Source organism: Macaca mulatta, chromosome 19, assembly GCF_049350105.2.
Source record: "Macaca mulatta isolate MMU2019108-1 chromosome 19, T2T-MMU8v2.0, whole genome shotgun sequence".
Taxonomy (NCBI): domain Eukaryota; kingdom Metazoa; phylum Chordata; class Mammalia; order Primates; family Cercopithecidae; genus Macaca; species Macaca mulatta.
In genome coordinates, this window is record NC_133424.1 from 20841023 (window position 1) to 20859641 (window position 18619).

The following is an 18619-nucleotide window of genomic DNA, read 5'->3' on the forward strand; positions in this document are numbered from 1 at the left end:
AAAAAAAAATTGATGACAGAGGAACAGAAGAAGAAATAAAAATGCTGGGCCCTTTATCTAAATCCTGGAAATTATTAAACCCTTAGTACCAGCTCCCAGGGTATTATGAGAATTAAATCACATAATGTGTTATGCCCAGCACAGTGCTCTGTATCATACTCTTGACCACATAGTACCTGCTTAATAAACATTGTATTAGTACATGTGTACATGTTGTTTTTTAAATCCAGACTTATTCAGACATTGCTGCCTTCTGTTTCCTCTGTAAACTTTAAAGAGCCAGCAAAGAATATACAATTTTAGCCATGGAGATGGGTCGTCCTTGTTTGTACCAGAAGTATTTGGTTGCAACAAGAGTGCTGACTGTAAGGGACCCTGTTCTGTGCCTGCTTCTGTAACTAATGGTAATAATGAGCCAATGGGGAGCAACATCATCGACAGGGGAACTTGTTTAAAACACCCATTCATGGACCCTTTTCAAACCTGCAGAATCACATTACATAAAGTGGGTAAAATTACCAAGTGATTTATAAGCTCGTTAAAGCTTGAGAGGCAATGCTTAGCTTAGTAGTTATCAGCCCAGGCTTCTCATTAGGATCACATGGCCAATTTGCAGAACTCTCTTGTGCCCTCCCCACAGCTTCTGTTTATTGTTCTGGGTGGAAGCATCCATGTTGTTTCAATGAAGGGCCTCATGTGACTCTAAGGTGAGGCCAGAATCAGGTATGAGGGCTTCAAAATACATTCATGAGAGTTAAGTTCTACCTTTGTACTATAGGGTGGTCACAGGGCGTGTTCTGTTTGGGTTCAATAGGGACAGGTCAGTGTGGCACATATTTGCATTACTGTAGCAGAAATTGCTGGTGTCTGTGGCAGGGGAGGGCACCTGAGGACAGGAAAGGAGAAACTTATATTTTCATCTTCATGGAGCAGCTCATTGTTCCTGAATCTCTTCTGTTTTAAAGGACAGGAATGGGTGGACTTTTTCTGTCTATTTCTGCCAGTTGATGTCATGCTAGCAGGTAAACATGTGGTACTGACACCTTTAAAGTCATATCCTTCAGATGCAGGTGTAATTTGTCCAGAAAATCTCATCTGAGAAGGAATTCCAGAGAAGTAGGAGATAGAAAAAAAAAAAAAAAAGGATTTTCTTCAGGTAAACATGCCTCAGCTGAAAAGCTGTGTCCACTCTGCCTGCTGGACTGCCATGCATTTAGTACTTGAAAACCTTTACTTCTCTACTTGTGTTTTTCCTCCCTAAGGAGTTTGATTTAAGTACTTCTTAAAATTCTTATGATAGTCAAGGGTCTCTGAAAAATATTTCTTTCCTGTATCCCAGAGGCTTCTCTTCATTCTCTACAGAATAATTTCTTATATGCCATTCAGATTTCTCAACAAGTATTTATGATCTGTAATATTAAAAATATTCCCTTTGTGGCTGTTGAACATGGAAAGAAGTGGATACTCAAGATTTCTACTGGGGAAAACTGTGGTCCTTAGTAAAGATGGAGAACATGTAATGTTGAGGCTCCATTCCTGTATTCCATTAGCGGTATGCAGACCAGGATTAAGAAATTGTTTATATAGGTTGGGTGCAGTGGCTCACACCTGTAATCCCAGCACTTTGGGAGGTCGAGGCAGGCAGATTACCTCAGATCAGGAGTTCGAGACCAGCCTGGCGAACATGGTGGAACCCTGTCTCTACTAAAAATACAAAAATTACCCGGGCATGGTGGCAGGCACCTGTAATCCCAGCTACTCGTGAGGCTGAGGCAGGAGAACCGCTTGAACCCAGAAGGTGGAAGTTGCAGTAAGACGAGATTGCACCATTGCACTCCAGCCTGGGAGACAAGAGTGAGACTTCGTCTAAAATAAAAAAATGCTCATTTAAATGTGATGACATTTATTACTCAGAAAGTTCTGAAAAAAAATTATTAGGAGATACCTACTCTCTAGGGTCCTACGTGAAGCCTACTTAAAATTGCTACTAAAAATTACAGAACATAGGAGTTATCTGTAATTTAAAGTTTGCATAAAACTGATGTTTCCTTATGGTTAAATTCAGATTTTAATTTACTTTGGGAGGAATATTTCAACAGCGATGCTGTGTTCTTCTTTGTGCATTAGCATATCACAAAAATTTTTTGTCGTGCAGTTAATTTGTTTTTTTTTTTTTTTTTTTTTTTGAGGCGGAGTCTCGCTCTGTCGCCCAGGCTGGAGTGCAGTGGCGCGATCTCGGCTCACTGCAAGCTCCGCCTCCCGGGTTCCCGCCATTCTCCTGCCTCAGCCTCCCGAGTAGCTGGGACTACAGGCGCCGCCACCACGCCTGGCTAATTTTTTTGTATTTTTAGTGGAGACGGGGTTTCATTGTGTTAGCCAGGATGGTCTCGATCTCCTGACTTCGTGATCCGCCCGTCTCGGCCTCCCAAAGTGCTGGGATTACAGGCTTGAGCCACCGCGCCCGGCCCGTGCAGTTAATTTGTAATGATTCACTTGGTGAACTAGCTCTCTGACAGATTTTTTCACTATGTAGTTAATTATTTTTTCCTTCATTATTAAGTATCTTTTTGCAGCTGATGTGCATAAACCATCACATTTAATTTGACAGCTGTCCTTTTTTCTTATTTTTTTTTACATATTTTTATTTGGAAAATTAAGGCTCTTATCTTTGTTTACAGGCTAGAAAAAGTGGGAAAAACAATGGCTCTTCCACTTGTTGAATGTTTGAGAAAATATCCTTCTTAGGCCAGAAACATTGGCATTATTAGTGAGCTTGTTAGAAATTCAAAAAATCAGCCTGGCATGGTGGCTCACACCTGTAATTTCACCACTTTCGGAGGCCGGGGTGGGTGGATCACCTGAGGTCGGGAGTTCCAGACCAGCTTGAGCAACATGGAGTAAAACCTTGTCTCTACTAAAAATACAAAATTAGTCAGGCGTGATGGGGCATGCCTGTAATCCCAGGTTCTTGGGAGACTGACTCAGGAGAATCTCTTGAACCCGGGATGTGGAGGTTGCGGTGAGCCGAGATTGGGCCACTGCACTCCAGCCTGGGCAACAAGAGAGAAAATTCGTCTCAAAACAAACAAACAAACAAACAAACAAAATTGTTGAGAGATACCTTCTAATTCAGCATGTCTTTTCCATTTGAAAAATATTCACAACTCCTTCCGTATGATGTAAATATAGCACACAAAAATGTACAGTTTCATGTTCATGCTTTTAATTTTATACTTTTTATCTAGAAAAGTATATGAACTGATGTTGTGGATCTTATGTTGCTCTTTTTTCTTAGAGAATACATTAGAGAATATTTCTCTATTGAAAGTTATTTTATTAGGCCGGGCGCGGTGGCTCACTCCTGTAATCCCAGCACTTTGGGAGGCCAAGGCGGGCGGATCACAAGGTCAGGAGATCGAGACCATGGTGAAACCTCGTCTCTACTAAAAATACAAAAAATGAGCCAGGCGCGGTGGCGGGCGCCTGTAGTTCCAGCTACTCGGGAGGCTGAGGCAGGAGAATGGCGTGAACCCGGGAGGCGGAGCTTGCAGTGAGCCAGGATAGCACCACTGCACTCCAGCTTGGGCAACAGAGCGAGACTCCGTCTCAAAAAAAAAAAAAAAAAAAGAAAGTTATTTTATTAGATAATTTTAGTCAGTCCTGTATGTCAGAACCAGTTCTGTTTACTCTCTAATTTCACCTTAAGTCAAATTAAAAATTCTGCTCATGGTTACTAAGTAAATGTGTGTGTGTGTGTGTGTGTTTCAGGCACCATAGCAATTTAGAATGTGGCCATGGAATTCTCTTGAGGCGTGGCATTGCCTGGACAATGGATGGCAGAATTTATATACAGATGTGATGTTAGAGAACTACAGAAACCTGGTCTTCTTTGGTGAGGATAACTTTAATACATTATTCATAATATACCCTAAATATATTATTTCCCTTTTTTATGGAATGTTTTTTGGTAATTTATTCTTTGCATAAAAGAGTTTCAGATACCCTTTTTCAAAAAAACTTCCTGAATTTGTTCATTTAGAGAAGAATTTCTTCAAGATGTTTCATCTTAATCCAAACTTTCCACATTCCTGAGTAGAGCTGTATTCTTCACTCTAAATTAGTGATAATTCCAGCAATTTAGTGGCATAAAATATTGTTGTCCCCACCTGAAAATCTAATTGCCACTGCCAATTTTTGATTCAGTAATACCAGGTAGTAAAATTAAGAAACCTACAAATTGAAAGTATTTTCTAAATACTTAGAAATTTCCTTTATAAATTAGTATTTTGTTATTAATTTACTAGAATATTTTATTACATCCTCTCTGCTGAGCATATCACCAGCTTGTAACTGGAGAATATGAGCATGATTCATGTTATTTTTTGTTTGTTTGTTTGTTTTTTAATTTTGCTTTCACAAAGAGGCATCTTCTGTCTTATGATTTTAAATTCTCTAAGGATTCTACTTTTCTTTTGGTGAGCTTTCTTCAAGTTCACAGTGAGAGCCAAAGTCCTCTTCATGGCAAATAAGACACTGCGTAATCTGGCTGTTTTTTCTTTTTCTTTTTTTTTTTTTTTTTTTTTGAGACGGAGTCTCGCTGTGTCTCCCAGGCTGGAGTGCAGTGGCGTGATCTCGGCTCACTGCAAGCTCCGCCTCCCGGGTTCACGCCATTCTCCCGCCTCAGCCTCCCAAGTAGCTGAGACTACAGGCGCCCGCCACCACGCCCGGCTAGTTTTTTTTTGTATTTTTAGTAGAGACGGGGTTTCACCATGTTAGCCAGGATAGTCTCGATCTCCTGACCTCGTGATCCACCCGCCTCGGCCTCCCAAAGTGCTGGGATTACAGGCTTGAGCCACCGCGCCCGGCCATCTGGCTGTTTTTTCATTGTTTTAGGGCACACAAATATCTGCATGCTTTTGAGAGGCCAAAACTATTCTTTAAGTTCTTTTTTTCATCAGATCTGAAATGTGTGAGAGTAGTAGTTTCTGTTGCATTTTTTGTTCATTTTCCTGCACAGTCCATTCTGTTTTTATTACTATATAGTCTTGAAATATAGTTTGAAATTATAAGTATGATATCCTTCTGCTTTGTTCTTTTTTTCAAGATTGCTCTGGCTATTCAAAATTTATTTTAATTTCATGTAAATTTTGGAATTGTATTTTCCATTACTGTAAAAAAAAAAAATTGCAATTTTTTTTTTTTTTTTTTTTTTTTTTTGAGACGGAGTCTCGCTCTGTCGCCCAGGCTGAGTGCAGTGGCGCAATCTCGGCTCACTGCAAGCTCCGCCTCCCGGGTTCACGCCATTCTCCTGCCTCAGCCTCCTGAGTAGCTGGGACCACAGGCGCCCGCCACCTCGCCCGGCTAGTTTTTTTGTATTTTTTAGTAGAGACGGGGTTTCACCGTGTTAGCCAGGATGGTCTCGATCTCCTGACCTCGTGATCCGCCCGTCTCGGCCTCCCAAAGTGCTGGGATTACAGGCTTGAGCCACCGCGACCGGCAGAGTTTGTTATTGATATTAAAATTATTGTATATAGTGTATCTATTAATGTATTTATGCAGATTTACATATTGTTTTTTATATTCTACAAAAGTACTTTAAAGGTTTTACATACCATCATTTGTTTGTTTGTTTGTTTTGTTTTTGTTTTGAATTGAATCTTGCTCTATTGCTTAGGATGGAGTGTATGGATGCAATCTTGGCTCACTGAAACCTCCGCCTCCCAGGTTCAACAATTCTCCTGCCTCCTCCTTCCTAGTAGCTGGGATTACAGATGCCTGTCACCAAGTCCGGCTAGTTTCTTACATTTTTTTTTTTAGAAAAGATAGGGTTTCACCATGTTGGCCAGGCTGGTCTTGAACTCCTGACCTCAAGTGATCTACCTGCCTCGGCCTCTCAAGAAGCTGGACTTACAGGTGTGAGCCACAGCACCCAGCAGGAAGTTACTTTTTATCTCACTATTCATAGTGTTTCATATCAATACAAAGATTGACACATCTAGATATAAATATACATAGGAAGACAATTACTCCCATACAGAAGTTTATAAATATTTCTATCTAAACATTTATGTATATAAAACATGTTCCCCAAAAGACATTTTTAATCTTTTAGCATGCACTAAAGATGCTGATGTAGAATTACTTCTTTTTTCTTTTGTTTAATAACATGTCAGAATGGAACATAGTTATACAATTTTGTTTATGTAAATATCAACAAAGCTCTATCTTCAAAGGCAAGGCTACAGAAATAAGCTGAAAATAAAGTCATGGAACACATCTGTCCAGGACAGTATTTCAGTGCTCTGCATGTCTCCTCAGTGTGTGCATGTTCTGTTCACATCCAGTATTTGGGGCCTGTCTTGACAAAGCCACAGTCACCATTTAGATAATTTGATGATTGCATCCACCTGGGCTGAGCTACTTGGCTGGTTGGGATCACCTGGGCTGTGCAAACTGGCTCATTGCAATCACCCGGTTTCTCCTAATTTGCTTATTTAATTTATCTCAGCTTCAGGGGTAGAATATGGAGATGTCATCTGACCTACTTTATTTCTGAGGTTTTTTTTTAAGGGTCGTATGCACAAATAAACATTTCATAGACATACCCATGTGATTCATTTTCTGTATATGTTTATCTAGCCACCTATTTTCTATCTATATGTACAGAAAGAAGCCTATAAAATAAACTTGATCAGAGGTTATTTCCATTTTCTTTACCTACAGGTTAGGTAAATCAATCTGCTACTGAGCTCTGAAGATTTATTCAAACCAAGCCACACACCACATTACATTTTTTTCATAAATGTAAAAATGTCTTTAATAATCTGGAACCTGGGTGTTTTTAATTCTGGTCCCAATTAAACCAGCCCCATGAGGTTCTGTTCATCTATTTAGGAACCGCCAGAAATGCTTGACATCAGTGGGCTGAGCCTTCCTCACACAGAAGATTTGACCTGGCAAATAAGAGCCACCTATGGCACTTCAGTGAATGTTCACTATCACCCATTTGAAATGCGGCCAAGTACTGTGTACCATTATATTTGCTTCCATCATCACCATCTGTCTTCTAAAAGGAGACCTAGACTTCTTTTTCATTACCGTAAATACCCGACTTCTGCCACAAAGACAAAAAGACAAGAGTGTGATTTTACATCACACATTCTTGGAAATAAATACAGTACTTGTCTTGATGGAAGTTCTAAAGAGAAAGAGTAAGTATTCCATATTTAGGTTAGGACTTTTGCACTAGGGCTGGTTCATCTGTGACCCTACATACAATAAAAGTCAGCCCTGACATGGCAGTAAATAACTCCAATGGCCTTAGTAAGTATTCTTCTTCCAGAAGTGCACAACAAAACCCAGTGCTTCCTTTGAATATGTTAAGTGCAGCAGGATGTATATCAGAGCATTCCTCTATTTCTATACTATTCTAGATATAGTATTCTATAGGGAAAATATTTTTATACATGTATGGAAGGTTTTTTATTACTGTTTATAGCAATAGGTATCAATATTTCTACATTCAAAGTCTTTATTCTGTATGAACATACATACAAAGATTGTTCCAGCTTCATATATATATATTTATATATATGTAGGTATATATATGAATATACATATGTGGTAGATACATAAACACAAACATATGAATGTGTCTATGTAAATATTGATGTATACATACAATATTTCCCCCCTTTTTAAATTATAGAGCATATACTAAGAATGCAGATGTAGAATTAATTGCCTTCTGTTTTGCACGATAGTATGTCAGAATGAAACATAATCATACAATGTTTATAGAAAACATAAAGATTAGCTTCAGGTTTCAGGCCTTGTAAAGCTGTGTGATATACACTGTCCAGGTTAGCATATAAGGCCCTGCATTTCTTTTTGGTGTGCATGGGCTATTTACATTTACCATTTTGGGCATACCTTAATGAATCTGTAGTCGCTATTTAGATAATCGGCTAATTGGGATCACCCAGACTGAGCTAATTGGCTAACTGAATTCACCTGGACTGAGCAATTGGTTGATTGGAATCACCTGGGCTGAGCTAATTCACTGATTGAAATCACCTGGGCTGAGTGAATCGGTGGTTCAAAATCACCTGTGCTAAACTAATTGGCTTATCAGCTGAGCTAACTGGCTGATTGGTATCACCTAGAAAAAGCTAGTTGACTGTTAGAAATCACCTGGGCTAATCAGCTGGGCTGAGCTAATTTGCTGATTGGATTCTCCTAGGGTGTGCTAATGTGCTGCTTGGAATCCCCTGAGGTAAGCTACTTGGCTGATTTAAATTATCTGAGCTGAGTTAATTGATTCAGAAAAGTTGAACACTGGGCCAGGCCGGTGGTTCACGCCTGTAATCCCAGCACTTTGGGAGGCCAAGGAAGGCAGATCATTTGATGTCAGGAGTTCGAGACCAGCTTGGCCAACACGGTGAAACCCCCATCTTTACCAAAAATACAAAAATTAGTCACGCTTGATGGTGGGTGCCTGTAACACCAGGTACTGAGGAGGCTGAGGCAGCAGAATCGCTTGAACCCGGGACGTGGAGGTTGCAGTGAGCCAAGATCGTGCCATTGCACTCCAGCCTGAGCAAGAGTGAAACTCTGTCTCAAAAAAAGAAAAAATCTCTCTCTCTCTCTCTCTCTCTATATATATATAGTTAGAGGATGATAACTTGAAGTATTTTAGAGATGTTAAGAATCTAAAATTATTTTTACTTTTAGTTTTTATAAATGTTTTTTAAGCATTTTTAATTTCCCAAAAACTTTTAAATAAATGTTGTTAGTTTAATTTTTCTGAAGAATTTAGAGTCAAATTACACATATCAAAAAATCAACTTTTCTGATAGTAGATCAGCTTAATTTTCAGAACAAATGTGTTAAACTTCACAAAATGCTATGCTGACCAATTTGATCAGTAGCCTCTTTCATACAACTGGGAGAGATGACACCAAGATGTAGCATTCATGTTGGGTGAGAGAGATTAAATGACTACCAGTAGCTAGATAATTTCCATTTTACTAACAAATGTTGATTTTCCTTTCTATATTGTCTCAAGTTACGTTAACAATAAAGTAATAACCTTTATCCAGGAAATTTCAAAAACTTATTTTTTAATCAGCCATAATAGTAAGCAAAGACAGAGAAATGAAGGTTTTTACCAGTCATAATTTATATATTAAAATTAAAATACTTCTAGAAATAAAGAAGGAAAGGAAGAAAGAAATATAGAAACATTTGTATGTATATACAGGCATGGTCAACATGGTGAAAGCCTGCCTCTACTAAAAATACAACATTAGCCTGGTGTGGTGACGCACACTTGTAATCTCAGCTACTCCAGAGGTTTAGGCATGAGAATCACTTGAACCTGGTAGGCAGAGTTTGCAGTGAGCTGAGATTGCACCACTGCACTCCAGTTTGGGTGACAGAATGAGACTCCATCTCAAACAAAACAAAACCAAACAACAACAAAATAAAAGAGCAAGAAGGAAGTTGATTACTCATAATAGCTAAGGTATGAAATCAAACTAAGTGTCCATCAATGGGTGAATGGAGAAAGAAAATACAGTATATGTACACAATGAAATGCTATTCAGCCCTTAAAAGTAAGAAAGTCTTGTTATTTGCAACAACATTCATGAACCTGAAAGACATTATGCTAAGTAAACTAAGTCAGCACAGAAAAAAACAAACAAAAAAAATCCTGTTTTTGTTTTTGTTTAAGATGGAGTTTTGTTTTTGTCACCCAGGCTGGAGTGCAGTGGCACCATCTCCACTCACTGCAACCTCCACCTCCCAGGTTCAAGACATTCTCTTGCCTCAGCCTCCTCAGTACCTGGGATTACAGGCACATGCCACCAGGCCCAGCAAATTTTTGTATTTTTAGTAGAGATGGGGTTTCCCCATGTTGGCAAGGCTAGTCTCAAACTCCTGACCTCAAGTGTTCCATCCACCTCGGCCCCTCAAGGTGTTGGGATTACAGGCATGAGCCCCTGTGCCCGGCCCACATAATCCTATTTCTATGTATAGTGTAAAGAAAAAATTAAACTCATAGAAGCAGACGGTACAATAATAAAACAAAAAAAACAAATCCCCTATAAGGTTTTTTGTCTGGTTAAGATAACTTATTCATGATTTTTCAGGGGTTATATTTTCTTTTATTTTCCACATTTTCCTGTTCTTCAGCCAATCGATGAAAAAAGATATAGAGAAGACACATTTGCCTTTTATCCACTTCACTTCTACTCACTATTAGTCAATGTGGGTACAGATAAGACTAGCAGGTTTCTAGTAGGACAGCCACTTCTCTGTAATAAACAACAAACTGAAAAAAAATTAGCATATGCATCAATAGTGCTTCTTGTAAAATAAAGATTCATTTTGTTGATTTCTATTGAGTTCCTGTAATATTTGATCAAAAGCTAGCAAATACACAGTAGAAAAGGAAAATTGCTCTAAATAAGAATATTGTGAATGATTATTTTGTCAATATAAGTAAAAATATGACCTCACACTAATAGTCTCACCTATAATTGTACAATATCAAATGTTAATTTTTATTTAAAATTTTATTTCATATAAGCATTCAATTTACATCACCTGCCTTTGCTATTTCAATGCCATCTTCACTTTATATCAATGAAAAACAGGCCAGCAGGTCCTAGGAATGCACGTGGTGCTATTGCTACTTTAACAATGATCAGGTCAAGCATGGTGGCTCATGCCTGTAATCCTAGCACTTTGAGAGGCTGAGGTGGGTGGATCACAAGGTCAGGAGCTCGAGACCAGCCTGGCCAATATGGTGAAACCCTGTCTCTACTAAAAATAAAAAAATCGCCGGGTGCAGTGGCTCACGCCTGTAATCCCAGCACTTTGGGAGGCTGAGGCCAGTGGATTGCTTGAGGTCAGCAGTTCAAGACCAGCCTGGGTAACATGATGAAACCCTGTCTCTATTAAAAACACAAAAAATTAGCTGGGTGTGGTGGTGGGCACCTCTAATCCCAGCTGCTCAGGAGGCTGAGGCAGGAGAATCTCTTGAACCTGTGAGGCCAAGGTTGCAGTTAGGCAGGATCATGCCACTGCACTCCACCCTCAGCGACAAAGTCTTACTTTTTTTTACTCTCAAAACAACAAAATTAGCTGGGCGTGGTGGTGGGTCTCTGTAGTCCCAGCTACTAGGGAGGCTGAGGCAGGAAAATTGCTTAAACCTGAAAGCCAGAGGTTGCAGTGAGCTGAGATCACAATATTGCACTCCAGCCTGGGTGACATAGCGAGACTCTCTCAAAAAAAGAAGAAAAAAAAAAAACAGTGATCATGAATAACAGTTGTTTGGTTGCTACTCACATGTCAAACACTGTTATTTGGCTTAAGATGCTGTTTTGTTTTTTCTTTTTCTTTTTTTCTTTTTTGAGATGGAGTTTTTCTCTTGTTGCCGAAGCTATAGTACAATGGCATGATCTCAGCTCACTGCAGCCTCTGCTCCCAAGGTTCACGCAACTCTTCTGCCTCAGCCTCCCCAGTAGCTGGGATTACAGACAACTGCCACCATGCCCGGCTAATTTTTTGTATTTTTAGTAGAGATGGGGTTTCACATGTTGGCCAGGCTGGTCTCGAACTCCAGACCTTAGGTGATCCAACCGCCTCAGCCTCCCAAAATTCTGAGATCACAGGCGTGAGCCACTGCATTCGGCCTGGTTTTCTACTTTTTTTTTTTCTAAATTTACTGGTAATATAGAATTCTTCACTAAGAAGACTATCTTATTCAAATGTTTTATGATATTTCATTGACATTTAACTGTCTGAATTATCTGGAATATTAAAATTTTTCATGAACTCAAATCAAGTACTATAGATAATCTTTTAGTAAAAGCTTTTCTGAGGCAGAGTAAGATTTATAACATTTTATTATCATATGGAAGAAGTGTATTAACCATGTTTTCAGCAATCACTCTGAATACAGCATTCTCAGTTCCCAGTGTAAAAAGTAAAGTAGAGGTTCCTTTTTAAAGACTTTTCTCCCCGTCTAATTAGGAATAAATAGTAACTTCTCTTAGAAGCAAAGTTTATTCAAAGACCTGTGCTAACATTCTTAAATATCTGCTAGCCATAAGAAAAAAAATCAAGGTACTTTATGTTCTTAGCTCCCACAATGTAGCCTAAATATTTGCCCTGGCATGCTTATACTAATCCAAGCAAGCATTAGGTCATAGCCTGTTCCTCCTTTTTAATGGAAGGTGTTTTTACCTTTCTCAGCATTCCACAAGTTACTTCCTCCTTCCTTTGTTCTCCTTTGCCTTTGCCTCTTTTAAAAAGTTCTACATTGCTAAACAATTGGGACAAATACAGAATGTGAAGTCCTATTCCAGCCAATAAAAACCAGGCACAGCAGTAGGGTGGATACGTCACGTTATAAATGACTCTGTCTCGTTTGTTGAGTGTACTCTCATGGCAAAACTGCTGGTAAGTGTACCCTTTCTGCAAAAAGTAAAAATGGCCTTGCTAAAAAAAATTAAATTTATGTTCAAGTGCTATTTCTTTACAGCACCAGAGAAAAGCATTTCTAACACCAGTATGTACCCTGAGTCACTCAGGGGAAATTGGTATGTCTGTAAAGAGGCAGAAGAAAATGCTGAGTGGAGGTGCACCACACTGCACAGCAATGCTTTCCACATGCACCTATTAGAGTCTTAATTTAATTGGGCTGTTATTTGCATAGATACTTACTAACATTAGTCATACTATTTTTTAGCAGCTAATGGCATCTGTTACCCATTAATTTTATACATTTGCTTTTTTGAAAAACAAATCTTTTGTTAATTCACTCTAAATTGAGACAACATTTACAATCTTCAGTTTTTCAGTGTTGAAGCAAATCAGAGAAGAGCAATGTGTGTACATAATGTGCATTTTCCTGCCTACCAAAATTCTTCTGGCCAGGCAAAGTGGCTCATGCCTATAATCCCAGCACTCTGGGAGGCTGAGGTGGGTGGATCACCTGAGGTCAAGGGTTCAAGAAAAGCCTGGCTAATGTGATGAAACCCCATCTCTACTTAAAATACAAAAATTAAGTGGGCATAATGGCAGGTGCCTGTTATCACAGCTACTCGGGAGGCTGAGGCAGAAGAATCACTTGAACCAGGGAGGCGGAGGTTGCAGTGAGTTGAAAACGTGCCATTGCAGTGCAGCCTGGGCGACAAGAGTGAGAATCCATCTAAAAAATAAAGTAAAATAAATTCTTTCTTCATTTACTTGGAAACCCTGGAAAGCCCCATACGCCCTTTGAATACTTTAGCCAGGATTTCAGATTTCAAAAGGTAAAAAACAATCATTAAGCAAAGCTTAAATCTTGTCTTTGTTTCTTGTTAGTTATCAGGCCATTTCCATTTTCATAAGTATGGCAATTATGCCAAGCCACTGAAAAAATGAGGTTTTGGTTAATTTTATTCCATTTCAAATGTTTTCTGTAAGTGTTACTTTGGTCATGTGAATCTAAAAGAAACTATCTACATAATCATTCATTCAAAAACTATTCATATTAAGGTGTTTACAGTTTAATCTTGTATTACAGTATAGTAGAATCCTCTATAATTATGCTAATTATTTATAAATTCATTGTTTTTAAGGTTTTTCAAATTTGAAAACAGACAATTAGGTATGCTTTTTGAAGCAAGTTCAATTCTAGGACATTACCCACTGGTCTTCATGGCATTTCTGATAATAAATAGTGTAAACCTGGGTCACCAGAATGGTGCAGACATGCTGATTGAAATAGAATAAATTCATCCTTGTTGGTAGACTATTGGTATCCCAGAGGCCAATCATTCAGTATAGCTTAGTAAATATTGTTCCATAATGTCAGAGAGCACTTTTACCCAGGTTACCCTTTTTCTCCCATTAATGTGGTCCTGTTGTGGTCTCCTGTTTTTCTTAAGCTATCCCAGGTGAGAGGTGATTATTTCTTGAATGAATGAGATTGCCTTTTTTTACCCTCTGCCATAGAATCCTCTTATGCTCCTTACTGGAAGCAACATGCAGGAGGCAGGAATGATGACAATCTACAAACATGTTTCCTGCCATGTGGCCACCCATAACCAGTTTACAACATGTTCTACCTAGAAGTCACTACTTTCAGGTCAGCAGGGGTGTTTTTCTGTGATGTGTCTCTTTCTCTTAAAAGCACCTCTGATTAAGTCTACAGATGAGTAACCTAATTTCTTTTTTCTTTTGATAAAGAGTCTCGCTCTATCGCCCGGGCTGGAGTGCAGCGGCGGGATCTCAGTTCACTGCAAGCTCCGCCTCCCGGGTTTAGGCCATTCTCCCGCCTCAGCCTCCAGAGTAGCTGGGACTACAGGCGCCCGCTACCACGCCCAGCTAGTTTTTTGTATTTTTTTTAGTAGAGACGGGATTTCACCGTGTTAGCCAGGATGGTCTCGATCTCCTGACCTCGTGATCCGCCCGGCTCGGGCTCCCAAAGTGCTGGGATTACAAGCTTGAGCCACCGCGCCAGGCCGAGTAACCTAATTTCATAAGTGATTTCCTACCATAGTCACACATTTTTTTTTACACTCAAGAGGAAAGTATTACACAGCAGGTGTGCAACAGACTCGGAATCCAGGGTATTATCTTAGAATGTTGCCTACCCACCATAATAAACTTTTAAAATCGTCTTTCGCCAGGCACGGTGGCTCATGCTTCTAATACCAGCACTGTGGGAGGCTGAGGCAGGCAGATCATGAGGTCAGGAGTTTGGGACCAACCTGGCCAACATGATGAAACCCTCTCTCTACTAAAAACACAATCCGACATGGTGGTGCACGCCTGTAATCCCAGCTACTGAGGAGGCTGAGGCAGGAGAATTGCTTGAGCCCAGGAGGTGGAGGTTGCTGAGATCACGCCTCTGCACTCCAGCCTGGGCGACAGAGCGAGACTCCATCTTGGGGGGGAAAAAAAAGTCTTTCTGCTGCTTTTGTTATCTACATAAACAAAGATATCAACTGGATATAATAATTAACTACTTTTCAGTTTTATTCATTACAAATATTAACTAATGCCGGGCGTGGTGGCTCACCCCTGTAATCCCAGCACTTTGGGAGGCCGAGGCGGGTGGATCACGAGGTCAGGATATCGAGACCATCCTGGCTAACACGGTGAAACCCCGTCTCTACTAAAAATACAAGAAATTCGCCAGGCGTGGTGGTGGGCGCCTGTAGTCCCAGCTACTCGGGAGGCTGAGGCAGGAGAATGGCGTGAACCCAGGGAGGGGGAGCTTGCAGTGAGCCGAGATCGCGCCACTGCACTCCAGCCTGGGCAACAGAGTGAGACGCAGTCTCACAAAAAAAAAAAAAAAAAAAAAATTAACTAACACCTTTTTTCTGGCTTAAATTATTTTTTATGCACTGTTTATACATTCACACACACATAGAATAAAAATATATCCAAGTATTCAATTTTGATTGCCCATTCAAGTAAGTGTTAAAAATGATTTTTCTTTTTTTTAAATTTTTCTGTTTGAAGAGAGCTTTTTTTTTTTGAGACGGAGTCTGGCTCTGTCGCCCAGGCTGGAGTGCAGTGGCCGGATCTCAGCTCACTGCAAGCTCCGCCTCCCGGGTTCACGCCATTCTCCTGCCTCAGCCTCCCGCGTAGCTGGGACTACAGGCGCCCGCCACCTCGCCCGGCTAATTTTTTGTATTTTTTAGTAGAGACGGGGTTTCACTGGGTTATCCAGGATGGTCTCGATCTCCTGACCTCATGATCCGCCCGTCTCGGCCTCCCAAAGTGCTGGGATTACAGGCTTGAGCCACGGCGCCCGGCTGAAGAGAGCTTTTATTATTGTACTTAAGAGAGTTGTTTCTGGAGACAAAGTTGCCTGTGCTTTAATAGATTCTGGGGAGAATCCGAATCACAAGCCAGAACATTTTATATTAATAAATTCAATACAAAGCAGAGTATAGATTTGCTTTCAGCATTTTTAAAGTGTTTAGTTAATCACCTAATTAATATAATTTGTCTTGTTGCAATAATTGCTCTTTTCTTCTGAAAATATATACAAACCTATACTCACACAAAAACACTCACTTCATAATTTTCTTACACCTAAGGTTTCTCTTCGGAGTAGTATGTGTATATTTAACTCTATGTAAATTAAAACTAAAAGTCTGTATGCTTGCAGGCAGAGACCACATGTTCAAGGAACACTATATTACAAATATTTATTAATAATTTTTCAGGACTCAGAAATGTATACTTTTTTTTCTTTCTTTTTTTTTAAGATGGAGTCTCACTCTGTCAGCCAGGCTGGAGTGCAGTGGCATGATCTCAGCTCAGTGCAACCTCCACCTCCCAGATTCAAACGATTCTCCTGCCTCAGCATCCTGGCATGTGCCACCATGCCTGGCTAATTTTTGTATTTTTAGTAGAGACAAGATTTCACCACGTTGGCCAGGCTGGTCTTGAATTCCTACCCTCAAGCATTCCACCTGCCTCGTCCTCCCAAAGCACTGGAATTACAGATGTGAGCCACTGCACCTGGCTGTATTTTATTTATACTTTTGTATAATTATTATGACCATAAAAATAATCCTGTAGTCAATAACAATTGTACATTTTAAAATGAAAAAGCATATAATTACACTATTGGTAATAAAAAAGATAAATGCTAGAGGTGATGGACACCTTATTTACCATGATGTAATTATTACATATTGTAGGCCTGATTCAAAAGATGCCATATAAGGCATAAATATATACACATACTACATCCACGAATACAAATAAAAAATTTCAATATGGCCGGGCGCGGTGGCTCAAGCCTGTAATCCCAGCACTTTGGGAGGCCGAGACGGGCGGATCACGAGGTCAGGAGCTCGAGACCATCCTGGCTAACACGGTGAAACCCCGTCTCTACTAAAAAATACAAAAAACTAGCCGGGCGAGGTGGCGGGCGCCTGTAGTCCCGGCTACTCGGGAGGCTGAGGCAGGAGAATGGCATAAAAACCCGGGAGGCAGAGCTTGCAGTGAGCTGAGATCCGGCCACTGCACTCCAGCCTGGGCGACACAGCGAGACTCCGTCTCAAAAAAAAAAAAAAAAAAAAAAAAAAAATTTCAATAAGAAAAAAGAGTAAACATGTAATCTATGGGAATACACTTTAACTCATTTGCAGTTTAAAGCCACTAACAAAGTGACTAATAGAGATGTTATTTTACTATGTGCCAAATAGTATATTATATTCCTACCATCTTGTACCTACACCCTTGAGTAAGGTGGGATAAAGTTAGTGGCACAATAATGGTTCATCAAATGCACAATAGTGTTAATATGGTAAAAATAAAATAAAATTAAGTTCACAACCTATTTTTTTTTTTTTGACAGTTTTGTTCTTGTTGTCCGGACTGGAGTGCAATGGCACAATCTCGGCTCCCTGCAACCTCTGTCTCCCGGGTTCAAGCGTTTCTCCTGCCTCAGCCTCCTGAGTAGCTGGGATGACAGGAATGTACCACCATGCCTGGCTAATTTTTTTGTATTTTTAGTAAAGACTGGGTTTCTCCAGTAGTTCAAGACCAGTCTGTTGGTCAGGCTGGTCTTGAACTACTGACCTCAGGTGATCCACCTGCCTCGGCCTCCCAAAGTGCTGAAATTACAGGTGTGAGCCATCAAGCCCAGCCCTAACAGTTTTAAAATGTACTGCATTTTATTACATAAAAGTACAAGTAGTAAAGTAATATACTCATTTATTTTAATAACGTTCTAAACATAATTGTCACTATAATAAAGTTATTGCTCTGAACATTTACCTTATACATTACTTAATAGAATTTTACTACAAAGAGCCTCTCCACTTGTATTTTCATTATGGAGCTTACATTTTAATGTTCTTATTATTTTATAGAAAAGGTCATAATGTCTAAATAATTTTTTAAAATCTCTGATATCTCTGATGCAGAAGCAATTGATCACATGCTTTCTCACATGTGAATAGAAAATAACAGCATAATTTGAAATCTGTATTACATCATTATTCAGCTTTCAAAACATTTTATTCAAGGAAACAAATACACTTTCAATGGAATTACAATGCTTCCAAAAATCTACTCCTTTTAAAGTTACATAGAAATCATTTACCTAAAAACTGCTGCTGTGGATTAGTTTTTATACCCAATGCTCTGATTTAGTATAATGTCTGAAATATCAGGGCCTTAGTTATTCTACTGTAACTTCTCTGATATTTATATACAATCTATTTTGAATTAAATATTTTTTCATATTTACTGCATCTGCAAAATTATATTTTAGTATAAACTCTCTGCTGTTTTCTAAGCTGTAGTTTCTGAAAAAAAAAAAAAAAGTGTTTCTAAACTTAATACATTTGTAGGACTCATCTCCAGTATAAATTCCCTGATGTTGAACAAAGCTTGAGCAACTGCGTTAGGGTTTCCTTCAGTACAAAATGTGTGCAATAAAATCTGTGATAAAAGTAAATGTACTATATAACCCTCTTTATATTTGTAATGCTTTTCACAAAAAATACTCATTTTAAAGACTTATACTTTCTGAAAGTTTTTTTGACAGTAATTGCAATTTTAATGCTTTTATTAAAAGGAATCTTTTTTT

At 39.3% G+C, this 18619-nt stretch overlaps 2 protein-coding genes across 3 annotated transcripts in view; one reads left to right on the forward strand and one right to left on the reverse strand.

The window, feature by feature from the left end:
- Positions 1–18619, reverse strand: part of ZNF682 (zinc finger protein 682) — a 240482-nt gene that overhangs the window by 203717 nt on the left and 18146 nt on the right. The window contains exon 5 of one of the 2 annotated variants that reach the window (XM_077978606.1): positions 11898–13222. The exons of the other annotated variant lie outside the window; for it this stretch is intronic. Within the exon in view, the coding sequence (XP_077834732.1) occupies positions 13062–13222 (161 nt within the window). The 3' untranslated portion in view covers positions 11898–13061. Of the gene's footprint in view, positions 1–11897; positions 13223–18619 lie in introns of those variants that run through there. 2 annotated transcript variants of the gene reach the window in all.
- The window catches only part of LOC100429350 (uncharacterized), a 278342-nt gene that overhangs the window by 115048 nt on the left and 144675 nt on the right, over positions 1–18619 (forward strand).